This window comes from Delphinapterus leucas, chromosome 5, assembly GCF_059928025.1.
Source record: "Delphinapterus leucas isolate spDelLeu-1000000601 "Yukka" chromosome 5, BTC_Dleu_Yukka2, whole genome shotgun sequence".
In the NCBI taxonomy this organism is placed as follows: domain Eukaryota; kingdom Metazoa; phylum Chordata; class Mammalia; order Artiodactyla; family Monodontidae; genus Delphinapterus; species Delphinapterus leucas.
In genome coordinates, this window is record NC_143133.1 from 52,801,464 (window position 1) to 52,829,455 (window position 27,992).

At 36.7% G+C, this 27,992-nt stretch overlaps 1 protein-coding gene across 1 annotated transcript in view; it reads left to right on the forward strand.

Moving 5' to 3' along the window:
• TBC1D19 (TBC1 domain family member 19) overlaps positions 1 to 27,992 on the forward strand; it is a 155,776-nt gene that overhangs the window by 39,832 nt on the left and 87,952 nt on the right. Inside the window, exons 4-5 of the mRNA XM_022566430.2 lie at positions 9,754 to 9,829; positions 27,113 to 27,187. Of these exons, the coding sequence (XP_022422138.1) occupies positions 9,754 to 9,829; positions 27,113 to 27,187 (151 nt within the window). The remainder of the gene's footprint in view (positions 1 to 9,753; positions 9,830 to 27,112; positions 27,188 to 27,992) is intronic.

Consider the following 27,992-nt stretch of genomic DNA (forward strand, 5'->3'; position numbering starts at 1 on the left):
GTGACAGTTTTACTTCTTTTCCAATTTGTATTCCTTTTATTTCTCTGGTTGCCATGGCTAGGAAATCCAAAACTATGTTGAATAAGAGTGGCGAGAGTGGACATCCTTGTCTTGTTCCTGATCTTAGTAGAAATGGCTTCAGTTTTTCACCATTGAGAACGATGTTGGCTGTGGGTTTGCCATATATGGCCTTTACTATGTTGAGGTAGGTTCCCTCTGTGTTCATTTTCTGGAGAGTTTTTATCAAATGGGTGTTGAATTTTGTCAAAAGCTTTTTCTTCATCTATTGAGATGATCATATGGTTTTTATTCCTAAATTTGTTAATGTGGTGTATCACATTGATTGATTTGCGTATACTGAAGAATCCTTGCATCCCTGGGATAAATCCCACTTGATCATGGTGTATGAACTGTTTAAAGTGTTGTTGGATTCTGTTTGCTAATATTTTGTTGCGAATTTTTGCGTCCATGTTCATCAGTGATATTGGCCTGTAATTTTCTTGTTTTGTGATGTCTTTCTATGGTTTTGATATCAGGGTGATGGTGGCCTCGTAAAATGAGCTTGGGAGTGTTCCTTCCTCTGCAATTTTTTGGAAGATTTTGAGAAGGATCAGTGTTAGCTCTTCTCTAAATGTTTGATAGAATTTGCCTGTGAAGCCTTCTGGTCCTGGACTTTTGTTTGTTGGAAGATTTTTAATTACAGTTTCAATTTCATTACTTGTGATAGGTATGTATATATTTCCTAATTCTTCCTGGTTCAGTTATGGAAAATTGTACCTTTCCAAGAATCTGTCCATTTCCTCGTGGTTTTGCATGTTTTTGGCATATAGTTGTTTGTAGTAGCCTCTTACAATCCTTTATGTTTCTGCCGTGTCAGTTGTGATTTCTCCTTTTTCCTTTCTAATTTTATTGATTTGCGTCCTCTCCCTTTTATTCTTGATGAGTCTGGCTAAGGGTTTATCAATTTTTATCTTCTCAAAGAACAAGCTTTTAGTGTTATTGATCTTTCCTATTGTTTTCTTCGTTTCTATTTCATTTATTTCTTCTCTGATCTTTATGATTTCTTTCCTTCTACTGACTTTCGGTTTTCTTTGTTCTTCTTCCTCTAGTTGTTTTAAGTGTAGTGTTAGATTGTTTACTTGGGATTTTTCTTATTTCTTGAGGTGAGATTGAATTGCTATAAACTTCCCTCATAGAACTGCTTTTGCTATGTCCCATAGGTTTTGGGTCATCGTATTTTTATTGTCGTTTGTTTCTATATATTTTAAATTTTCTTCTTTCATTTCTTCAGTGATCTCTTGGTTATTTAGTAGTGCACTGTTTAACCTCCATGTGTTTGTGCTTTTTACAGTTTTTTTTTCCTGTAATTGATTTCCAATCTCATAGCATTGTGGTCAGAAAAGATGCTGGATACGATTTCAATTTCCTTAAATTTTCCAAGGCTTGATTTGTGACCCAAGATGTGATCTATCCTGGAGAATGTTCCATGTGCACTTGAGAAGAAAATGTATTCTGCCACTTTTGGGTGGGATGGTCTATAAATACCAATTAAATCTATGTGGTCTATTGTGTCATTTAAAGCTTGTGTTTCCTTATTTATTTTCTGTTTGGGTGATCTGTCCATTGGTGTAAGTGGGATGTTAAAGTCCCCTGCTATTATTGTGTTACTGTCGATTTCTCCTTTCATGGTTGTTAGCATTTGCCTTATGCATTGAGGTGCTCCTCAATGTTTATTGGGTGCATAAACATTTATAATTGTTATATCTTCTTGGATTGATCCTTTGATCCTTATGTAGTGTCCCTCCTTATCTCTTGTAACAATCTTTACTTTAAAGTCTACTTTATCTGATATGAGTATTGCTACTCCAGCTTTCTTTTGATTTCCATTTTCATGGAATATCTTTTTCCATCCCTTCACTTTCACTCTGTACGTGTCCCTAGATCTGAAGTGGGTCTCTTGTAGGCAGCATATATATGGGTCTTGTTTTCATATCCATTCAGTCAGTCTGTGTCTTTTGGTTGTAGCATTTAATCCATTTACATTCAAGGTTATTATCGATATGTATGTTCCTATTACCATTTTCTTAATTGTTTTGGGTTTGTTTGTTATTTTGGGGGGGATTTGTTTTTGTGGATCTTTACTTCTCTTGTGTTTCCCGCCTAGAGAAGTTTCTTTAGCATTTGTTGTAAAGTTGGTTTGATGGTGCTGAATTCTCTTAGCTTTTGCTTGTCTGAAAAGCTTTTGACTTCCCCATCCAATCTGAATGTGATCTTTGCTGGCTAGAGTAATCTTGGTTGTAGGTTTTTCTCTTTCATCACTTTAAGTGTACCCTGTCACTCCCTTCTGTCTTGCAGAGTTTCCGCTGAAAAATCAGCTGATAACTTTATGGCGATTCCTTTGTATGTTATATTTTGTTTTGCCCTTGCTGCTTTTAATATTTTTTCTTTGAATTTAATTTTTGTTAGTTTCATTAATATGTGTCTTGGTGTGTTTTTCCTAGGGTTTATCCTGAATGGGACTCTCTGTGCTTCCTGGACTTGGGTAACTATTTTGTTTCCCACGTTAGGGAAGTTTTTGACTATAATCTCTTCACATATTTTCTCAGTCCCTTTCTTTTTCTCTTCTTCTTCTGGGACCCCTACATTCAAATGTTGGTGTGTTTAGTGTTGTCCCAGAGGTCTCTGAGATTATCTTCAATTCTTTTCATTCTTTTTTCTTTATTCTGCTCCTCAGCAGTTATTTTCACCGTTTTGTCTTCCAGCTTACTTATTCGTTCTTTGCCTCAGTTATTTTGTTATTGATTCATTCTAGGGTATTTTTCATTTTAGTTATTGTGTTGTTCATCTCTATTTGTTCTTTAGTCCTTCTAGATCTTTGTTTAACATTTTTTGTATCTTGTCAATCCGTGCCTCCATTCTATTTCTGAGATTGTGATTCATTTTTTAAAAATTTTATTTAAAAATTTTTTTAACATCTTTATTGGAGTATAATTGCTTTACAGTGGTTAGTTTCTGCTTTATAGCAAAGTGAATCGGCTATACATATACATATATCCCCATATCTCCTCTCTCTTGCATCTCCCTCCCACCCTCCCTATCCCACCCCTCTAGGTGGTCACAGAGCACTGAGCTGATCTCCCTGAGCTATGCAGCTGCTTCCCACTAGCTATCTATTTTACATTTGGTAGTATATGTAAGTCCATGCTACTCTCTGACTTCGTCCCAGCTTACCCTTCCCCCTCTGTGTCTCCTCAAGTCTATTCTCTGTGTCCCCCTCTGTGTCTCCTCAAGTCTGTTCTCTATGTCTGCATCTTTATTCCTGTCCTACCCCTAGGTTCTTCAGAACCATTTTTTTTGTTTTGTTTTGTTTTTATATTACATATATATGTGTAAGCATATGGTATTTTTTTTTCTCTTTCCAACCCACTCAACTCTGTATGACGGTCTCTAGGTCCATCCACCTCACTACAAATAACTCAATTTCGTTTCTTTTTATGGCTGAGTAATGGTCCATTGTATACATATGCCACATCCTCTCCATCCATTCATCTGTCAGTGGACACCCAGGCTGCTTCCATGTCCTGGATATTGCAAATAGAGCTTCAGTGAACATGGTGGTACATGACTCTTTCCGAACTATAGTTTTCTCAGGGTATATGCCCAGTAGTGGGATTGCTGGGTCTTATGGCAGTTCTACTTTTAGATTTTTAAGGAACCTCCATACTGATCTCCATAGTGGCTGTATCAATTTACATTCCCACCAACAGTGCAAGAGGGTTCCCTTTTCTCCACACCCTTTCCAGCAATTATTCTTTCTAGATTTTTTGATGATGGCCATTCTGACTGGTGTGAGGTGATACCTCATTGTAGTTTTGATTTGCATTTCTTTAATGATTAGTGATGTTGAGCAGTCTTTCATGTGTTTGTTGGCACTCTGTATATCTTCTTTGGAGAAATGTCTATTTAGGTCTCTTGCACATATTTGGATTGGGTTGTTTGCTTTTTTGATATTGAGCTGCTTATAAATTTGGAGATTAACTCTTTGTCAGTTGCTTCATTTGCAAATATTTTCTCCCATTCTGAGGGTTGTCTTTTCATCTTGTTTATAGTTTCCTTTGCTGTGCAAAAGCTTTTAAGTTTCATTAGGTCTCATTTGTTTTTTTTGTTTGTTTGTTTGATTTTTGCAGTACACGGGCCTCTCACTGTTTGGCCTCTCCTGTTGTGGAGCACAGGCTCCGGACGCGCAGGCTCAGCGGCCATGGCTCACGGGCCCAGCCGCTCCGCGGCATGTGGGATCTCCCCGGACCAGGGCATGAACCCGTGTCCCCTGCATCAGCAGGCGGACTCTCAGCCACTGTGCCACCAGGGAAGCCCAGGTCTCATTTGTTTTTGTTTTTAGTTCCATTTCTCTTGAGGTGGGTCAAAAAGGATCTTGCTGTGATTTATGTCATAGAGTGTTCTGCCTATTTTTTTCTGTAAGAGTTTGATAGTGTCTGGCTTTACATTTAGGTTTTTAATCCATTTTGAGCTTATTTTTGTGTATGGTGTTAGGGAGTGTTCTAATTTCATTCTTTTACAAGTAGCTGTCCAGTTTTCCCAGCACCACTTATTGAAGAGGCTGTCTTTTCTCCACTGTATATTCTTGCCTCCTTTATCAAAAATAAGGTGACCATATGTGTGTTGGTTTATCTCTGGGCTTTCTATCCTGTTCCATTGATCTATATTTCTGTTTTTGTGCCAGTACCATACTGTCTTGATTACTATAGCTTTGTAGTATAGTCTGATGTCCGGGAGCCTGTTTCCTCCAGCTCCGTTTTTCTTTCTCAAGATTGCCTTTGCTGTTTGGGGTCTTTTGTGTTTCCATACAAATTATGAAAGTTTTTGTTCTAGTTCTGTGAAAAATGCCATTGGTGGTTTGATAGGGATTGCACTGAATCTGTAGATTGCTTTGTGTAGTGTAGTCATTTTCACAATGTTGATTCTTGCAATCCAAGAACATGGTATATCTCTCCTTCCGTTTGTATCATCTTTCATTCCTTTCTTCAATGTCTTGTAGTTTTCTGCATACAGATCTTTTGTCTCCTTAGATAGGTTTATTCCTAGGTTTTATTCTTTTTGTTGCAGTGGTAAATGGGAGTGTTTCCTTAATTTCTCTTTCAGATATTTCATCATTAGTGTATAGGAATGCCAGAGATTTCTGTGCATTAATTTTGTATCCTGTTACTTTACCAAATTCATTGATTAACTCTAGTAGTTTTCTGGTAGCATCTTTAGTATTCCCTATGTATAGTATCATGTCATTTGCAAACAGTGACAGCTTTACTTCTTCTTTTCCAATTTGGTTTCCTTTTATTTGTTTTTCTTCTCTGATGGCTGTGGCTAAAACTTCCAAAACTATGTTGAACAATAGTGTTGAGAGCGGACAACCTTGTGTGTGATTCATCTTTACTGTTTTTTCTCTGAATTGTTTTTCAGGTAGATTGCCTACTTCCTCTTCATTTATTTGGTCTTGTAGGTTTTTACCTTGCTCCTTCATCTGTCACATATTTTTTGGCCGTCTCTCTCTTTTTTTTTTTTTTGAGTGGCATTGTGTTTCTGTCTTACTGGTTGTTTGGCCTGAGGCTTCCAACACTGGAGTTTGTACACTTTTGGGTAGAGCTGGGTTTGGTGCTGAGATGAGGACCTCAGTGAGACCTCACTGTGATGAATATTCCCTGGGGTCTGAGGTTTTCTGTTAGTCCAGTGGTTTGGACTCGGAGCACCCACCACAGGAGCTTGGGCCCGACCCCTGGCTCATGAACCAAGATCCCGCAAGCCACGTGGTGTGGCAAAAAAACAAAAAAACAGAGAGAACAATAACCAAGTTTAAAAAAATTAGACTAGGAAACTAACAGATGTATTAGAAAGTATATAAAAATAAAAATGTAGATGAATCAACAACCAGAAGGTACAACAGTACCACAATAGTAAAAAAAAAAGAGGAGGAGGGAAGAGATAAAAAAAGGGGCAGGTGGGGAAGGCCTTGGCTCTGGAGGGCAGGACCTAAGCAAGGGCAAGTTTTGGTCAGTGGGCAGGGCCTATGCTTAGGACCCACAGGGCTGGAAAAGGCCCTGTGGGCTGTGGGAGGTGGAGCATAGGCTCAACGGAACAGAAGGGGCCCAGGTATGCTCCCCACCGCTGGTCTCAGAGGGTGGGGGAACTCACCTGGGAGCCCAGCAGAATTTCTAGGCTCGAGTGGGTGGGGCAAGCACCCTCCTCTCCTCTCCTGTTCCTCTGGTTTCAGAGGGGCCCTCCTGCCTGCCTCTCCTTTTATCCCCTCAGCCTCCTTCCTATGCCCCCGGGACCAATGCGGCCATGGGGAGTTGGGGCCCTTGGAGGGCAGGGGACCAGCTTGGGAGCTCAGCAGTCTCCCCGTGCCCAAGTCAGTGGGGCAAATGCCCTCAGCTCTTCCTCCACTCCTCCCTGAGGGCCCCTCCCAGGTGCCTTTCCTGATCTCCCCAGCCTCAGGGGCACTGATCCTGTCTGGCCTCCACTTTTCCTCCCCCCTCAGTCCCCCCACGTCCTACCAGTTCACTTGGGAGTTCCTCCCATCTCCTTGGGCGTTAGGGTCCTCCACCAGCAGCCTGCAGGGAACCTAATTATGGGGAGACGTTAACTTGGCGTCTTCCCACACTGCCATCTTGACTCCACCCTGCCCTCTTAGTTTTAAATATTACTATGTGCTTGTTATGTGTTATGTACAGAGCTAGGTGCTGGGATAGTGAACAAGCTAGGCAGATAGTCTTTGCTTTTTATGGAGCTTACATCCCAGTGGGGCACAGAGAATTTAAAGAGGCAATTATAGTACAATATAGTAAGCGCTATAATAGGATAAGTACAAGGAGTACATAGGGCAGGCACTTAACTCACATTGGGGATGTCATGATGACTTATCACAGGAAATAATACTCAGACTGAGATCAAAAAGCTGAGCTGGATTTAGTCAGGGGAAGGGGTAGAGAAGAAAGATGCTTTAGGCACAAGGGAACAACAGGTTCAAAGGTGTTTATAGGTGGAAAAGAATGCAGTATATTGGAGGAACAAAAGTTGTACGGCAACAAAAGTTGGGTGGTAGAGAGGAAAGGGGCATAGGAAAGAATTATGCTAGATCTGTAGGCAAGGATGTGCTTCTTACTCAAGGATTTGTAGACTGGATCCTAAAAGCATTTGGGTGCCATTTTAGGATTTTTAAGCAAAGTAGTGACATAACCACATTTGCATTTTATTTATTCAACAATGTACTGGATATCTAGTATGTGCCAGGCCTTATGCTAGACACTGGAAATACAATCACTGGTGAATAAGGAAGACCCTGCTCCTGACTAACCGCCAGGCAAATTGGCAAATAGGTTGAAAATAGTGTGGAAGCAGGGGAGACTGCTTATGAATCTGTCAGATGAATGCAGGCGAGAAATGTTGGTTGCCTAAAACTGTCAGTGGTGTAGAGAAGATGAGTGGCATTTATGGAGATTTAGGGAGACAGGAAGAGGGAGGAGTCAAGAGTGATATGGAGGTTTCTGCATTGTTCCTATCTACTGACCCTCATCTCTTTGTATTACTAAATGTAAAGTACGTGAGGACAGAGATTTTATTTTATTTTGTTTTATTCTTTTGTATTCTATTCTACTTCATTTTATTTATTGTTTTGGCTGCGCGATGTGGCATATGAGATCTTCCCCGATGAGGGATCGAACCCGTGCCCCCTCACTGTACCTCCAGGGAAGTCCCAAGGACAGAGATTTTAACATGTTTTGTTCCCTGCTGTATCTCTATTACCTTGAACTTAGTAGGTTCTCATTAAATATTTACAATTGAATAAATATCTAACTTTATTTTGGTTTAATATGAATGATTTGGGGTTGTCACTTCTCACCTTTTTTATGGATAAATTTCTTTGAGCATTAAATAACCCTTAAGTTCATCAGTAAGTGCTCTCAAGTTTCAATCCTAAATTTCTAAGTTTTATTAAGTTTAGAAATAATTACCATTAAAATGGAAGAATTTTTAAGAGTTATATTTAATTATACATCACGTCTCTTTACAAATGATGTAGTGAGTGGTATAAAATATATAGCTTTTAAACTATCTTGCATATAAGAAGAAATACTGAGATACCTAGAGATTATCAATTTTTTTTTTTCACTTGTGAGTGGGAAAAGGTGATTTGTTTAGGTACATGGAATGCAGATTTTAGTAGAAAAAAAACAATTAGCCAGAAATAATCAGTCAGTGAAACTGTCTGGTGTCCCCCTTTGGATGTCCCCCTTTGGATGAGGAATTTCTTGAGAATTCAGTGTATGGTTCTTGATTGTGAGAACGTGGTTGCTTTGCTGTAGGTACAAGTTATATGATTAATTTCAATGGGAGCTATATGTTGTGAAAGAGATTGAAAACTCTAAGTAAATGTTAAATTGTTGTGTTCTCCTATTGCCTTCCCTATGACTTTATATCACTCTGTGCCTCAGTCATTACATTTCAACCATCCTGGCTTTTTCTGATTTTTAAACATTCCATATTTTCCCACCTCAGAGTCTTGTGCTTGCTGTCCTTTTACTTAGAATGTTCTTCCCCCAGATCTTTGAATGGTTGGCTCCTTTTCACTCATGTCTTGGTTCAAATATTAGCTTTTCTAGACACCTTCCCTGCCCTTCCAAATCACTTTTGACTCTATCCTGCTCTCATTTTCTCATGGCACTTATTACTATTTTATATTATTCTATTGATTTCTTTATTTGTTTGTTTTTATAAATATTGACTCTTTCTTCACTAGAATATTAGGTACATAAGAACAGGAGATAACTGTCTTAATCCTACCATATACTTAGTACTTAGAATGGCTCAAATATTTGTTGAATAAATAAATCTGTTTTCTTAATAAAAAACAATACATTTTGAATATAAAATGTAATGTTACATAGAAAACATAATTTTCAAGACATTAAAACTTTATTAAATTTGTGAATTAATGTAGTATGTAATATATTAATACTAAAACATGGCTATTACAAAAGATAGTATTTTTACTATCATTTCAATCCTATGGAAAAGGAAATTGGGAGAAATGAGAAAAGTTGATATATTAGTAAGTTAATGGACTTTTTTAGACTTCAGAATTAAAAAAAATTTCTCTAAGTGTTATAGTACTTACATACTAAAATTAACAGTTGTGAAAATTTTCATGTGAGCACTTACAGAGCTAAATAATTTTTAAATTTACCTAAATTTATGAATTCGCTTTAACTTTTAACAAGTCATTAAATCATTAATTTACAACTACTATGCTAGTAGGATAAGAATTAAAGTTTTATTAGGTTGTTGTACCTTGTGTAAGCACATAAAACTGCTAACAAATATCTATTTCATTTCTATCATGGACTACAGAGGTAAGTAATTTCTAACCAGGCGAGCTGATTAATTATTAAGAGTAATGTATATACTTTTCAATTCTTAGCATAAGGGAAAATTGTATCAAATACATAACTCAGACTTCTTTGCCCCCTATATATGCTTTTGTGGTGCTTTTGTAGTTTTTCTTGCTTGCTTTTGGTTTGTAAACCTTTTGAGGGCAGGGGCCTGTTTACCTGTATATAACCAGTACATGGCAGTGGGCTCTCAGGTCTGTGGTTGTTGAGTGAATAAATAAAAACATGCATTCTTTGTTTATTTTTTTTTAAAAAAGAGTAATGTATAATAGCTTCCTCTTTTTGTCCCCAGGTTTCCTTTACCCAGTCATCCTGCTGCACCTCCTGAACATCTTAAAGAACCTTTGGTATACATGAGGAAAGCACAGGTTGGCTACTGTTCATTTTAATTTTATTTTTCCATACCAAGTTATATAATGCAGAGTGAGAGATCCTTATTAATATTATGACTGTATTTATTATATGAAAGACTGGGTAAAGACCATTAAAGTGAGGTGAATACTATTTGCATACTTTTTATTTTCAGTAACCAAGGATTGCACTTACTTAACTATAGTAATCTTGAAAATGTTGAGTAGAAGAAAAAAAAATCATGTACTATACTGGCCTAAAATTTAAAATATCATAAAAGTAAATATTATGAAACAATTTGTTCCTAATGTTGTGTGATATTAAAGGAATGAAATGGGAATGAACTGACTCACTCTTCCCTTAAAATTTTAGCTTTTGACACCAGTGTTACTGATACTATATTTGAAACATTTGTTTTCACAGCAGGTTATACATACTAATTGTATTCTGTTACAGAACCTAAATGAACCTTGTATCTAAAATGCACTGAAAACAACTAAGTCACTTTAAAACCGTAAAATAAAATAACTTTAACAGAAAAACTGTAAAAAGCTGTTAAAGTAGAAACTTAACAAGTTCTGTCACATGCCCCTAATTCTTTTAGCTGGCCTTTGCTTTGGCCCTGTGTGGTCTACCTGCCTGTGAGGTGGCACTATTCATGAGCCTTCCTCACAGTGCTGGGGACTCTCTAACTAACACTGCTGAGGCATTTAATGGACCTCATAAGTCAACCTTCTTTCTCTATCATAGTCTCAGAAATTATTATGAAAATTTTCAGATACACCCCAAAGAACTCCAGTGAACCCGTCACCCAGCTTCAACAGTTATAGTTCTGCTGCTCCTGAGAAGTGTTCTGCTTGCTTTGAGTTACCATGCTCCACAGTGGTAGATGTTAGGCAGGTTTTTCTTTTTCTGCTTTTATATTCATTTTAAAAACCCTCAAAATTAGAGGGTGAAAGGAAGCAATATAAACAAAAAACATGGAGATATTTGAGGAAATATGTAATATGTTTCTATCTCTAGGTGGTACCTTAGGGCTAGCAATCAGACAGTATTTATTATTGATGTGTCATAAATCATAATCATCACGTGATACACGTACGAAATAATTGGTCTTTTGTTGTAAAGATATAAACTCAAGAAAATAAAACTAAATGCTTAGGTCTAAGTATTTTTTGGCAAATTTTGAAAATTTCTGAAAGTTTTAGAGAAAGTATCAGTTTTAGCATAAGTATAAAAAACAAAGCACAAAAGTTGGTTTCCTATTAAGACTGAAGAGATACAGAGATAAATAACTGGTCTGTTCTTAAAGCCTACTGCTAGTTGCTGAGACTATATATGAATGGTAAATATATGTATTGTGTATATACACACAAGGAGTATGGTACTCCTTTCTTTCCTCTCCAGGCTTACCTGCTAGATCCAGAGTTGGCACGCTACAGCGCATGGGCCAGATCTGCCCTGCCACCTGTTTTTGTATGGGTAGCAAGCTAGGAATTTTATTATTTTTTAAAACATTTTCAACTGGTTGAAAAATCAAAAGAAGAATAATATTTTGTGACCCATGAAACTTATAGGAATTAATAAAATATGTTTTATTGGAAAATAGTCATGCTCCTTTATTTACATATTGGCTAGGTCTGCTTTTGCACTACTATGTCAGAGTTAAATAGTTGCTTTAGAGATGTTATGACCTGGAAAGCTTAAATTTTTTACTATCTGCCTTTTTATAGAAAGTTTGCAGATTCCTGCACTAAATTAGTCCCTTTAAGAGCAGGGCCTGTGCTTTTAATCCTCAGCATCTAAGCATAGTGCCTAGCCCACAGAACACTCTCAGTAAATGTTTGAGGAAATACAGTTGACTCTTGAACAACGTGGGTTTGAGCTGCATGAATCCACTTATATGTGGATTTTTTTCAATGCTAAATATTGCAGTACTACACTAACCTGGGCTGGTTGAATTTGCAGATTCAGAACCACAGGAATGGAGGGCCAGATGTTAAGTTATACTCAAATTTTCCACTGTGTGGAGTGTTGGCATCCCTAATATCCAAGATGTTCAAGGATCAACTGTAATTGATTCTTTTTTGTTTCTCTGTTTGTTTGAAATTCAAGAATTGTTTATTATTTATCAAAATAAGGGAAGTGACATTTTTACAGTCTTTTTATGTGGGTCTCTAAATCTGCAAGACTGAAGTTTTTTTTGTTGCAGTAATTTTTTTTAATATCTTTATTGGAGTATAGTTGCTTTACAATGGTGTGTTAGCTTCTGCTTTATAACAAAGTGAATCAGCTATACATATACATATATCCCCATACCTCCTCCCTCTTGCGTCTCCCTCCCACCCTCCCTATCCCACCCCTCTGGGTGGTCACAGAGCACTGAGCTAATCTCCCTGTGCTATGTGGCTGCTTCCCACTAGCTATCTATTTTACATTTGGTAGTGTATATGTGTCAGTGCTACTCTTTCTCTTTGTCCCAGCTTACCCTTCCCTCTCCCCATGTCCTCAGGTCCACTCTCTATGTCTACCTCTTTATTCCTGTCCTGCCCCTAGGTCATCAGAACCTTTTTTTTTTTTTTTTAGATTCCATATATATGTGTTAGCATACGGTATTTGTTTTTCTCTTTCTGACTTAACTTCACTCTGTATGACAGACTCTAGGTCCATCCACCTCACTACAAATAACTCAATTTCATTTCTTTTTATGGCTGAGTAATATTCCATTGTATACATGTGCCACATCCTCTCAATCCATTCATCTGTTGATGGACACAAAGGCTGCTTCCACGTCCTGGCTATTGCAAATAGAGCTGCAGTGAACATTGTGGTACATGACTCTTTCCGAACTGTGGTTTTCTCAGGGTATATGCCCAGTAGTGGGATTGCTGGGTCATATGGTAGTTCTGTTTTTAGTTTTTTAAGGAACCTCCATACTGTTCTCCATAGTGGCTGTATCAATTTACATCCCCGTCAACAGTGCAAGAGGGTTCCCTTTTCTCCACACCCTCTCCAGCATTTATTGTTTGTAGATTTTTTGATGATGGCCATTCTGACCGTTATGAGGTGATACCTCATTGTGCTTTTGATTTGCATTTCTCTAATTATTAGTGATGTTGAGCAGTCTTTCATGTGTTTGTTGGCAATCTGTATATCTTCTTTGGAGAAATGTCCATTTAGGTCTTCTCCTCATTTTTGGACTGGGTTGTTTGTTTTTTTGATATTAAGCTGCATGAGCTGCTTGTATATTGTGGAAATTAATCCTTTGTCAGTTGCTTCGTTTGCAAATATTTTCTTCCACTCTGAGGGTTGTGTTTTCATCTTGTTTATGGTTTCCTTTGCTGTGCAAGAGCTTTTAAGTTTCATTAGGTCCCATTTGTTTATTTTTGTTTTTATTTCCATTTCTTTAGGAGGTGGGTCAAAAAGGATCTTGCTGTGATTTATGTCATAGAGTGTTATGCCTATGTTTTCCTCTAAGAGTTATATAGTGTCTGGCCTTACATTTAGATCTTTAATCCATTTTGCATTTATTTTTGTATACAGTGTTAGGGAGTGTTCTGATTTCATTCTTTTACATGTAGTTGTCCAGTTTTCCCAGCACCACTTATTGAAGACACTGTCTTTTCTCCATTGTATAGTCTCGCCTCCTGTATCAAAGATAGGGTGACCATATGTGCGTGGGTTTATCTCTGGGCTTCCTATCCTGTTCCATTGATCTATATTTCTGTTTTTGTGCCAGTACCATGCTCTCTTGATTACTATAGCTTTGTAATATAGTCCAATGTCAGGGAGCCTGATTCCTCCAGCTCTGTTTTTCACTCTCAAGATTGCTTTGGCTATTCGGGGTCTTTGTGTTTCCATACAAATTGTGAAATTTTTTGTTCTAGTTCTGTGAAAAATGCCATTGGTGGTTTGACAGGGATTTCATTGAATCTGTAGATTGCTTTGGGTAGTATAGTCATTTTCACAATGTTGATTCTTCCAATCCAAGAACATGGTATATCTCTCCATCTGTTTGTATCATTTTTAATTTCTTTCATCAGTGTCTTATAGTTTCTGCATACAGGTCTTTTGTCTCCTTAGGTAGGTTTATTCCTAGGTATTTTATTCTTTTTGTTGCAGTGGTAAATGGGAGTGTTTCCTTAATTTCTCTTTCAGATATTTCATCATTAGTGTATAGGAATGCAAGAGATTTCTGTGCATTAATTTTGTATCCTGCTACTTTACCACGTTCATTGAGTAGCTCTGATAGTTTTCTGGTAACATCTTTAGGATTCTCTATATAGTATCATGTCATCTGCAAACAGTGACAGCTTTACTTCTTCTTTTCTGATTTGGATTCCTTTTATTTCTTTTTCTTCTCTGATGGTTGTGGCTAAAACTTCCAAAACTATGTTGAATAAAGGTGCTGAGAGTGGGCAACTTTGTCTTGTTCCTGATCTTAGAGGAAATTGTTTCAGTTTTTCACCATTGAGAATGATGTTGGCTGTGGGTTTGTCATTTATGGCCTTTATTATTTTGAGATAGGTTCCCTCTATTCCTACTTTCTGGTGAGTTTTTATCATGAATGGGTGTTGAATTTGTCGAAAGGTTTTTCTGCATCTATTGAGATTATCATATGTTTTTTATCCTTCAATTTGTTAATATGATGTATCACATTGATTGATTTGAACATATTGAAGAATCCTTGCATTCCTGGGATAAACCCCACTTCGTCATGGTGTATGATCCTTTTAATGTGCTGTTGGATTTTGTTTCCTAGTTTTTTGTTGAGGTTTTTTGCATCTATGTTCATCAGTGATATTGGCCTGTAGTTTTCTTTTTTTGTGACATCTTTATCTGGTTTTGGTATCAGGGTGATTGTGGCCTCGTAGAATGAGTTTGGGAGTGTTCTTCCCTCTGCTATATTTTGGAAGACTTTGAAAAGGATAGGTGTTAGCTCTTCTCTAAATGTATAATAGAATTCGCCTGTGAAGCCATCTGGTCCTTGGCTTTTGTTCTTGGAAGATTTTTAATCACAGTTTCAATTTCAGTACTTGTGATTGGTCTGTTTATATTTTCTAATTCTTCCTGGTACAGTCTTGGAAAATTGTACCTTTCCAAGAATTTGTCCATTTCCTTGTGGTTGTCCATTTTATTGGCATATGGTTGCTTGTAGTAATCTCTCATGATCCTTTGTATTTCTGCAGTGTCAGTTGTTACTTCTCCTTTTTCATTTCTAATTCTATTGATTTGAGTCTTCTCCCTTTTTTTCTTGATGAGTCTGGCTAATGGTTTATCATTTTGTTTATCTTCTCAGAGAACCAACTTTTAGTTTTATTGATCTTTGCTATTGTTTCCTTCATTTCTTTTTCATTTATTTCTGATCTCATCTTTATGATTTCTTTCCTTCTGCTAACTTTGGTGTTTTCTTGTTTTTCTTTCTCTAATTGCTTTAGGTGTACGTTTAGGTTGTTGATATGAGATGTTTCTTCTTTCTTGAGGTAGGATTGTATTGCTACAAACCTCCCTCTTAGAACTGCTTTTGCTGCATCCCACTGGTTTTGGGTCATCATGTTTTCACTGTCATTTCTTTCTAGGTATTTTTTGATTTTCTCTTTGATTTCTTCAGTGATCTCTTGGTTATTTAGTAGCATATTGTTTAGCCTCCATGTGTTTGTATTTTTTACTGTCTTTTTTCCTGTAAGTGATATCTAGTCTCATAGAGTTGTGGTCGGAAAAGATACTTGATATGATTTCAATTTTCTTAAATTTACCAAGGCTTTATTTGTGACCCAAGATATGATCTATCCTGGGGAATGTTCCATGAGCACTTGAGAAGAATGTGTATTCTGTTGTTTTTGGGTGGAGTGTCCTATAAATATCAGTTTAGTCCATCTTGTTTAATGTGTCATGTAAAGCTTGTGTTTCCTTATTTATTTTCATTTTGGATGATCTGTCCATTGGTGAAAGTGAGGTGTGAAAGTCTCTTACTATGATTTAGTTACTGTCGATTTCCCCTTTTATGGCTGTTAGCATTTGCCTTACGTACTGAGGTGCTCCTGTGTTGGGTGCATAAATATTTACAATTGTTATGTCTTCTTCTTGGATTGATCCCTTGATCATTATGTAGTGTCCTTCTTGGTCTCTTGTCATAGTCTTTATTTTAAAGTCTATTTTGTCTGATATGAGAATTGCTACTCCAGCTTTCTTTTGATTTCCTTTTGTGTGGAATATCTTTTCCATCCCCTCACTTTCAATCTGTATGTGTCCCTAGGTCTGAAGTGGGTCTCTTGTAGACAGCATATATACGGGTCATGTTTTTGTATCCATTCAGCCAGCCTATGTCTTTTGGTTGGAGCATTTAATCCATTTACATTTAAGGTATTATTGATATATATGTTCCTATTACCATTCTCTCAATTGTTTTGCGTTTGTTTTTGTAGGTCATTTCCTTCTCTTGTGTTTCCTGCCCAGCGAAGTTCCTTTAGGATTTGTTGTAATTCTGGTTTGGTAGTGCTGAATTCTCTTTTGCATGTCTGTAAAGGTTTTAATTTCTCTGTTGAATCTGAATGAGATCCTTGCTGGGTAGAGTAATCTTGGTTGTAGATTTTTCCCTTTCATCACTTTAAATATGTCCTGCCACTCCCTTCTGGCTTGCAGAGTTTCTGCTGAAAAGTTAGCTGTTAACCTTATGGGGATTCCCTTGTATGTTATTTGTTGTTTTTCCCTTGCTGCTTTTAATATTTTTTCTTTGTATTTAATTTTTGATAGTTTGATTAATATGTGTCTTGGCGTGTTTCTCCTTGGATTTATCCTGTATGGGAGTCTATGTGCTTCCTGGACTTTATTGACTAATTCCTTTACTATGGTAGGGAAGTTTTCAACTATAATCTCTTCAAATATTTTCTTAGATCCTTTCTTTTACTCTTCTTCTTCTGGGACCCCTATAATTTGAATGTTGGTGCATTTAATATTGTCCCAGAAGTCTCTGAGACTGTCCTCAATTCTTTTCATTTTTTTTTTCTTTATTCTGCTCTGCAGTGGTTAGTTCCACTATTTTATCTTCCAGGTCACTTATCTGTTCTTCTGCCTCAGTTATTCAGCTATTGATTTCTCCTAGAGAATTTTTCATTTCATTTATTGTGGTGTTCGTCATTGTTTGTTTGCTCTTTAGTTCTTCTTGTTCCGTGTTAAACATTTCTTGTATTTTCTCCGTTCGATTTCCAAGATTTTGGATCATCTTTACTATCATTACTCTGAATTCTTTTTCAGGTAGACTGCCTATTTCCCCTTCATTTGTTTGGTCTGCTGGGTTTTTTCCCTGCTTCTTCACCTGCTGCATATTTCTCTGTCTTCTCATTTTGTTTAACATACTGTGTTTGGGGGTCTCCTTTTCTCAGACTGCAGGTTCATAATTCCCGTTGTTTTTGGTGTCTGCCCCCAGTGGGTGAGTTTGGTTCAGTGTGTAGGCTTCCTGGTGGAGGGGACTGGTGCCTGTGTTCTGGTGAGTGGGGGGTTATCTTGTCTTTCTGGTGGGCCAGACCACATCCAGGGGTGTGTTTTGAGGTGTCTGTGAACTTAGTATGATTTTAGGCAGTCTCTCTGCTAATGGGTGGGGCTGTGTTCCTGTCTTGCTAGTTGTTTGGCATGGGGCATCCAGCACTGGAACTTGCTGGCCGTTGGGTGGAGCTGGGTCTTAGCATTGAGACTGAGATCTCTGGGAGAGCTCTCGCTGATTGATATTACATGGGGCCAGGAGGTCTCCTGTGGTCCAGTGTCCTGAACTTGTCTCTCCCACCTCAGAGGCTCAGGCCTGATATGGCCTGGAGCACCAAGACCCTGTCAGCCACACGGCTCAGAAGAAAAGGGAGAAAAAAAAAAGAAAGAAAAATAAATTAAAAAAAAAAATAAGTAAAATTATTAAAATAAATAATAATTTTAAAAAAGAGAGTAACCAAACCAATAAACAAATCTACCAATGATAACAAGTGCTAAAAACTAAACTAAGATAAACATAAAAATCAGAAACAAGTCAGTCGCAGACAGCAAACCCCAAGTCTGCAGTTGCTCCCAAAGTCCTCTGCCTCCATTTTGGGATGTTGTCTATTCAGGCATTCCACAGATTCAGGGTACCTCAAGTTGATTATGGGGATTTAATCTGCTGCTCCTGAAGCTGCATGGAGAAATTTCCCTTTCTCTTCTTTGTTCTCACAACTCCTGGGGTTCAGCTTTGGTTTGGCCCCATGTCTGTGTGTGGGTCGCCCTCAGGCATCTGTTCCTGCCCAGACAGGACGGGGTTAAAACAGCGGCTGATTAGCGGGCTCGTGCTCATTCAGGCCTTTTGGGAAGTCTGAGGTCTTCTGCCAATGTTCAGTAAGTGTTCTGTAGGCGTTGTTCCACATGTAGATGTATTTTTGATATATTTGTGGGGAGGAAGGTAATGTCCACATCTTACTCCTCTGCCATCTTGAAGGTCCCTCACTACTAACTTTTATAACTACCAACTTTCAATCTGTCTTTCTCCTTATGTACCTTCAATTCTATTAACTTTAACCTCAAGCAGATGAACCCTTATAATGTGTCTCACTGCCTTCTAACAGACCTTCAGTGATTGCCAATTGCCTAACAAATGACGTTTCTACTCCACAGCCCACCATTTAAGAGCTTTTACTATCTGTCCCCAGCTGCTCCTTCCACTTTATCAGTCTCTGCTGTCTTATAACTGCCGTTTGTGCCATTCCAAGTGAATCATTTTGCCTTTCCTCTTGCATCTTTAACACTTACTTTGTTTTCCTGTCATGGAAAGCCCTCTGCCTGCTTTACATTATGTAAATCCCATCTATTTTGTGTCAACTCAGATGGCATCTCTTCTCTGACGTTGTTATTACCCTGTTGAAAGGATCTCTCCCTCTTTTGCACTCTTGTAGCACACTGTCATTTCATGGCCTTCATTCACAAATTGCATTCTATTATAGTAATTTCTGTACGCATCTTTCTGTCTTTTCCTATAAGCCTCTGGAAAGCAGTAACAATTTTAAAAAGACTTTTGTGTAACTGTTACCTCTAGTATACTGACCTTTATGTAGCAGGAGCTTAGTAAGTTTATAATGAATCAATAAGTAAAGGCATTTACCATCCTTTCTAGCAATTATTACAATATTTACTTAAAAGATATTTACTGAATGCCTACGAGTAGAAGACACTCTGCTATGTGCTGTGAAGATTCAGAAATAAATTAGATACAGATTCTGCCTTCAGTTAACTTTATGATTTAATAATTGAAATAAGACTTGGACATATGTACCCATAACATAAGGTAGAAGGTGCTATGTGCTATAGGGAAGATGGCTAGGAAGTTTTCTGGGCTGATGAGGGGAAGAGGCTCCTTATACTGCATCAGCATTTTCCAGAGTGTTTTATACTGAATCCTAGCCCTGAGAGATGCTCCATAAAAGGGGGTTCCAGGGACAAATAAGTTTGGGGATGGAAGTACACATTGTTTTCCTCTTGGTGAATCACAATTTATTATTTTTAGTGGACTTGATTTTTTACAAGGGTTTTAGATTTACAGAAAAATTGAGAAGACGGTACAGAGAGTTCCCATGGAACCCGTACCCAGTTTCCCTATTAACATCTCACATTACTATGGTACATTTGTTACACTTAGTGAACTAATATTAATACAGTATTAATAACTAAAGTTATACTTTATTCAGATTTCCTTAGTTTTAACCTCATATCCTTTTTCTGTTTTAGGATTCCATCCAGGATACCACATTACATTTGGTTGTCACGTCTCCTTAGGCTCCTCTTGGCTATGCCAGTTTCTCAGACTTTCCTTGTTTTTGATGACCTTGACAGTTTTGAGAAGTACTGGTCAGGTATTTTGTAGAATATCCCTCTCTTGGAATTTGTTTGATGTTTTTCTCATTATTAGACTAGGGTTGTGGGTATTTTGGAGGAAGATCACAGATATAAAATGCCATTTATAGTCATTAGATTATATCATGGTATATAAAATCAGTATGATATATCACTGTTGATGTTGACCTTGATTGCCTGATTGAGGTATTATTTGTGAGGTTTTTCCACTGTAAAGCTACTCTTCACCCCCCCACTTTGTATGTATACTGTACCGTCTGGAAGGAAGTCATGGTCCACACTTGAGAAGTTATGTTCCACCTCCCTGAGGGGGGGAGTATCTACAGAAATTATTTAGAATTCTTCTTCATAGAAGAGTTGTCTCCTCTCCCCCATTTATTTATTTATTCAATCATTTATTTTTATCAGTAGGGACTCATGGATATTTATTTTATACTTTTTTTAAATCTAATTCTCCTTAATTTTGTTGCTTACAATTTCTTTTGGCATGTTAACAGCTCAGAGAGTTTCTGCAATAAAGAAACTGTTTAATTTTTATTTAATCTAGTGTTGTTCAAACTTATGTAATCTATTTCCATGTAAAATACTTTGGGAACTATTTTGCCACACCTTTCACAGGAAGCAATATTTGAAGAAACTTATATGCAGTGTGATAAATATAAGTGCATAAGTTTTCTTGTGAAATAATAGTAGTAAGCACATAGAGCTCTAATTACGTGCCAGGTACCATTCTAGTGCTTTACAAGTATTCACTCATTTAATATTTATGCTGACTCTATGAAATGAGTCACTCTTACGGTCTTAGATGGGGCCAACTTTACCAAACTACTCAGTGGAAGACCTGGAATTTGAATCTTGGACAGCCGCTCCAGAATCTACACTACCTGACGATATTTAGCCTATTTCTGTATCCAGTCCAGAAATGCTCAGACAAACTCAAGATGTGCTGTGTGGTTGAATTTATCCTATTCACTGCCAATCGAGTAACCTTAGCAAAAATGAGAATTTTGCTAGTTTTATATTACTTCAATTCACATCCCCTTCCTAATTGGCCTTTCTGCCTTCTGTATTGTCACTCCATTTCTTAAAACCTCTAAGACTTTTAGGATAGAGCTCCATTTCCTTACTTTTGCTTAAAAGGCTATAAGTGATCTTGCCCCTTTTTACTGTTCAGGTCTCATCTTTTGCCTCCTCACACTGTCCCTCCCCCTACTGCCACTCCCATGCCCACTTCCACACACGTATGTTCTCTCTCTCTAGTCATCCTTGATCTCCTCAGTTGTTCCCCAGCAGGAGAACCTGTGCTCATGCTGTTGCTTCTACCCAAAACTGCCTACCCTCAAATCCCACATATTTTTGGCTAACTTCTGCATATTCTTCAGGCCCTGTGTTAGATGATAGTTTCTTTAGGAAGGACTTCTGACCCCTAGTTCTCAGATATTTATCCTGTTTCTCCAATCTTCCACATGGGAGGCACCCTATACTTCCCACCACAATACTTGGGTTGTCTGTATCATCACTAGATTCGGTAGAGCAGGGCCAGTGTCTCTCTTTTCACAACTGTATCTGCAACATCTGGCATAGTGCCTAGCCCATGGTAGACGCTCAATAGATATTTTTTTAAAATAATGAATGAATTGAATAATCAAAAACTGCAAAGTATTCCCTTTTAGAAAATATTCATACCCTTATCCCTAGTAATTTCATTTCTCAGACCCTAAAGGAAAGAATCAGAGAAACACAAAAATTCATGTTCATGATAATAGTAAAAAATTTTAAGGCATCTAAACGAATAGCAATAGGGCCTGCTTAAATATAACATGGAAACTCCAAAAGACAATGTTATACAGGCATCAGAAATGACATTTTTGAAGAAATATAATGACATGGGAAATTGCATATGATATAATCTTAAATGGAAAAGCAAACTATAAAAACAAAATAATTCTGCTTTAATTAAATGTATATATATGCGTGTGTATATTCATACACACATATACATCTCAATTGTACATATTCATGCATAGAAAAAAATGAAGAGAATAAAATGGTAACAGTGGTTATTTTGGCTGATTGAAATCTATGAGTGCTTATTTATTATTTTATTCTTTACATATTATTGTTTTTCCAACTATCTTGAATAAATGTGTTACTTTTATAATCGGAGAATTACTAAAACCTTTTTCCATTAGATAGCTGGATGATTTTTATTTTGTTTTACTTTATTCTTTTCAAGGTGAAGAAAGTAATTTAAAACTTTATAATTTCATAGTTGTTTGCGTGTTATATATTTATTATGTATTTTTTAATGACTTCTTATTTATTTTCATTACTATGAAAAAGTAACAAGGTGATAGTTAATACCCATTTAAAGATTTCAATACAGTTGCAGTTCTTTTGTGAATCTTTTGCCTCTCATGGCTTAGAAACTACTGTATTTATAAAACTCTTGAAATACTTTGAGTTAATACCATAGATTCCAATTATTAGGGAAACTGATTAGAATGCAACAATAATTTCATTTAGAGAGGATATGGGTTTAGGTAAAAGGTAATGTCTTCCTATTTAAACATTTTAAATGTAAAATGCCATTCATTTTCCTTTTAAACAACATTTTAAAGATCTTTATTTTATAAGTCTTTGGGGTAGAAACTATTACTTTCTTCTTATTTTGTCTTAACGCACTGTTGTTTTTCAATAACTTATTTGCTACTTCTACTTTTTTTTGGTGCTAGGTACACACTGAAATTTTTACTTAAATAATAACATAGAAATACCTATGATTTTTTTTGAGCATTTAGTTTTGAGACTTAGAGCTTATTTATTCACCTCCAGAAATAGGACCTGAGAAAAATTAAGTATCTGTAAAACTGGAGCTAAAGTGGACCTTCACATTTATCCAGTCCAACCTCTAGAGTTCGTCTCCTTTTGGTGGAGAGCTTCTGGAAACAGGGAATTCACAATTTCACTGACTTAACCCATTTTGATTAAGTCTTCTTACTTGTTGGAAAGTTTCTTGCTTGTGTTAAATGGTTACATGCTCCTTATAACATTTACTCACTGGCCTGAGCTTTGTGCTTTATAGATAGAAAGCATTCAGTACATGTTAGTCAGTGAGACAAAGGAATGAATGAATACCACTTACTCAAGATTAGAGTTCTTGAGGATGACCTAAAGGATGACCCAGCTTAAAAGCAGCCGCTTGCTTCATCTTGGATTTCTCCTCATTGTCAGGAAATCCTATTACTATTTCTGATGTCTGAGCAAATGATTTCTCTGACCATCCAAGACTTCCATGAAATGACTTCTGACCATCTGACTGAAGTTCTTGCAAGGCGTACCTTGGAAAAATCCTGCCAACCTTGCCATAGATATGGAACAGGGAGTAGGGAAGTGGCCAACCACTGGGGTCGCTTTTCTTTCATTATTTTTAGGATTTTCAAGGAAGTGGTATGTGTTCTGTTGTCAACTAGAAGTTTTGATATACCTGGCTTCCTATTGCTTGCTTATTGTTTTATGTTTTCTTTGGTTTATGACATATAGACTGGTGTAGCCCTTATGAACTTTTTGCAGCTTATATTTGTTTCTGTCTTATCCTCCCCACCCTCACTACAGGGATGCTGTTTCATTCATCTTTTAGTGACATGTGTTTAGTAGGTGCACAATAAACATTTGTTGAATCTATGTCTTTTCATTATTTGAAAACTCAGCTGTTACACCTCATTTCCCCCTTTTCTAGCCATAAAAATTTGATTTTTTCTGAATTGAACATCCTTTTCCTCTTTCCTTCTCTCAGTTTTAAGTTGTTCTTCTCTTCTGGATCATCATTTCCAAGTTTCCTTTTTTTTTTTTTTTTTTGGCTGCATCAGATCTTAGTTGTGGCATGCGGGATCTTTCGTTGTTGTGCATGGGCTCTTTGTTGTGGTGCATGGGTTTCTCTCTAGTTGTGGTGCGCAGGCTCCAGAGCGCGTGGGCTCTGTAGTTTGTGGCACGCGGGCTCTCTCGCTGAGGCGGGCGAGCTCAGTAGATGTGGTGTGCGGGCTTAGTTGCCACATGACATGTGGGATCTTAGTTCCCCAACCAGGGATCAAACCCTCATCTCCTGCATTGTAAGGCAGATTCTTTACCACTGGACAACCGGGGAAGTCCCCATTTCCAAGTTTCTGCTTTAGTTGCAGAGCACAGAAAAAATAATTGAGTAAAACTTTGTGCAGCATTGCTTCAGTTCTTAATATTCTTTTCCATTCTACTCTCAGGTGCTCTTTTAAAAAGTTTCCTCATTTGTAAAATGAGGGTAATGATACATATCTCACAGGATTAATAAAATAACACATGTAAACACATGAAAATCACATAGCTCTGTTTCCTAAATTATTTTCATTCAGAATGCTTTCTTCTAATATCTAATTTCTTTTCTTTGTAACTTTTTTCTTAACTAGTTTCTCTATATATTACATGTAACATTAAATTTAAATTTGGTAAGTTGAAATACTTGGTAAAGTGGGATATCCATTTAGGAGAACTATGATTAATCACTTGAAATTGTACTTTATTGAAAACACCTGGAGAGATGTTTTTGTTAGAATAATTTTTTAAAGGATAAGATAAATATGTTTCAGAATATCTTATCAAGGTATAATTACAGAAAGTATCATTCTATTTTAAATGGCCTTCATGTTTGAGTTTTTAGTAGGTTTTATGTTGCATTAAAATAGTGTATTGCAGTCTTGAAAATATGCACAGTGTATAAGCCACACATTGATGTCTCTTGTAACTTTAATTTTGTTTTTATATCTTAGAGTTATTTTCTTTTTATCAACTCAAGAGCCCTCTTATTAGTGGTTGAAAATGAGAATTTTTGGAATCATAATTCAATAGCTAGAAATTTAGTTCTTTATATAATAGGATAAGTAATACAAATTCAGGGATTGACTTTTTAATCTTATGCAAATTTTAGTTTTATAGTAATGGCTGAATTAAAATTAACAGTTTTTTAAATTAAACTTTCTCATACCTGCTCCTCCAACAATCTGGAGTTGGGGGAGTAAGTGACAGAAGGCTTATTAGAGGAAATTATTTTTAAGCTGAGATCTGAACGTTGAATAAGATTTATCTAGATAAATTGGGGATAAGGATGTTGAGGGTGGAAGTGGGTTATATTGCAATAATTAAAGTTTGGTCATGAATAATGTACCCAAATGTATTTTAAGTCTTGGATCTAAGAGAACTTTTTACAGTTAAAAAAAAAAGAAAAGAAAAGAGAAAGAATTGAAAATAAGCCAGTAAATGGAATTCATTTTGGGGGTATTTCATGCAATTAAAAAAATTTTATTAATTTTATTTATTTATTTGGCTGCATTGGGTCTTTGTTGCTGCACGTGAGCTTTCTCTAGTTGTGGTGAGCGGGGGCTACTCTTCGTTGTGGTGTGCGGGCTTCTCATTGCAGTGGCTTCTCGTTGCGGAGTATGGGCTCCTGGAGCATGGGCTTCAGTAGTTGTGGCTCACGGGCTCTAGAGCGCAGGCTCAGTAGTTGTGGTGCACGGGCTTAGTTGCTCTGCGGCCTGTGGGATCTTCCTGGACAGGGATCGAACCTGTGTCCCCTGTACAGGGTGCTCCGGGTCTGCTGGCGGTGGGGGGGATGGCCACTCAGGCCCTGGCAGGGCACCTGCGTTTCAGACTTCTCTGCAGCCAGGGGCCACAGCTGGGGCGGGGCCGGTTTACCTGCCCAGGGTGGGAAGGAGGTGGGGTCACACGGTATGGGCAGTATTTCATGCAATATATTGAGTATTCTTTTATTCTTGAAAACCTATTTCTACATATTTAGTTTAAGCCTCATGCATTTCACACAGTTCTGTATTCCTCCTATAGATGATTTTTTTCCTGTTCATTCGTTGCTTAGGCAGTTGTATCAGATTATTTTTAAATGCTTGCAACATAACTTAGGGTAAAATCTGTTCAATTATTGAGAATTTATTATGTGCTAGACAAAGTGTGATATGTGCTATGATAGGTGAAGGAAGAGGTGCTGTGAGAACCCATAAGCAAAGGTACCGAATATTATCTGGGATGAGGGGCCAGGTAAGAGAAGGCTTAATAGAGGTAAAGACCTGGAAGGTGAATAAAATTTATTCAGATAATGTAGGAATGAGTATGTTGGGATGGGAGGAGAGCATGGAGGGTTTATTCCAGATAGAGAGTAATGTATTTAAATATGTGTATTAAAGAAGAAGCTCTGAATAATGATAGCTGTAGTAAAAGCTATCAATTATTGAATGATTATCATTATTGTGTCACTGTTCAAAGTACTTTAATCTTTATAACAATCACATAATGGAGCTATTATTATTCTGCTTTTATTGTCTGGTTGTAACTGTCCTTTATGGGTAATGTAATATATAATTCTCTCCTTTTCTCCTCATTTGGGTTAAATTTTGGAGCTTTGGCATTATTTTATTTTGGTTTTAGTGAGTCAGAAGTGGTCTGTAGGCATATTTTAATAAAAAGACCAAAAATTATGGCATTTTAGCTTGGCATTAAAAAGAATAGTTTACTAAAATATGGTATATATGGGTAATCCATTTATGACTGACCATTAAAATTAACTTATTATTTCAAGTTTACAAAAAATGTAATAAATACTGTGAAAAAGTAGTAAGACCAATCCAGATTGTGATACATAAGAGACGAGTGGTCTGGACTCCTCAAAAAAGTCTATATGAAAAAGAAAAGGACGAAAGCACTCTAGATTAAGCTACAAGAAATGAGACATAACAGCCAAATGTAATGTAATACATTCAATTTTAATGGATCCAAGATTTTAAAAAATATAAAGACATTTTTGGGGATAATTGGAAATTTTTGAATATGGACTAAATAATAGATAATATGAAATATTATTGTTAGTGTTTTTAGGTGTGACAATGGTAATGTGGTTATGTAGGAGAAAGTTCTTATTCTTAGAAAATTCATGATGAAGTATTTAGGGTAAAATATCATGTTTGGAAAAATTATAATATAACAATTTCTGTAAAATTTTATTCTACTAGGTCATTAATGGGATTCCTGAGTATCAAACATTTATAAAATGCTTAAATCTAACTTACCTTTTTATTATCTGCTGTTTTCCCTTGTAATGTTTATCACCATCTGATTGTTGATTTATTTTTTTTGTCTATCTTCATTCCCATCCTCCACTAGAACGTCAGTTCCATGAGGACGGAGACTTTCTGTTACTCACAGCTTACTTCACAGCGCTAAGGATAGTATCCGGCACATAGTAGGCAGTAATCAATATTTGTTGAGTAAACTAATGAATAAAGATAACCAATCTCAACCAACTTCACCATTTCTATATAGCTCATAACATCTTTAATGTTTTAAAATCAGTTTTGGTACTGTTAACCAGAAATAATAATAGATTGTTCCTTATGTTTCAGGGAAGTTGGGAAAAAAGAATTTTGAAGAGTTTAAATAGTATGTGCACTGAATTGAGTATCCCATTGGCACGAAAGGTACTTTTTTTTTTTTTTTGATTGGAGTATAGTTGCTTTACAACGAAGTGAATCAGCTATTATGTATACATATATCCCCTCCCTCTTGGACCTCCCTCCCACCCATCTAAGTCACCACAGAGCATGGAAAGTACTTCTAACATTTAAGTATTTTTTTGTGAATCAAGTACTAGGAAGTATCATGAAATAACTGTCAGACAGATTTATCTATCTTTTTTTTATTACTAGTATATCAGTTTGTTTTGAAACAAAAATCTGTGAAAGGCCAATTATGTGGATGTAGTTTATATAGGTTTCTATTATGTATGCTGTAGTGCTTTTTGTAATAAACCTATATCTTGAGAATAAATATAGACTCTGCAGTATAGGTGATTTGGAGATTTGTCTTATAAATACACTTTAAAGGTTTTAATTACCTTTAGTCTCCTTACTTGAATGATTTGTCATCTCTGCAGAACTATTTAGATCTAATACTCAACATTTATCTGTCACTCTGGGCTTTGAGAGGGGAGAGGTGAAAAAGGAGAGAAAAGCCACTTGAGAAATATTCTGGATTCTTTATAGCTGCTCATGAGTAGGAGAGAACGTTTCTCTTCACTTCATTCTCCAAACCTGCTATTTATTTCCTGCTGTTGGACAGGATATAGTGAATGTACTTTGGATAATATCCAAGCACAAGTCACTGAAGGCACCAGAAGGATGGTGTAAAAAAAAAGATAAGTTTATATGAAAAACTGTCTAAATATGTAGTATTGTATAATATATTGTCTTTCATATAGGAAGATGGTGCTACTGATTCACAGTC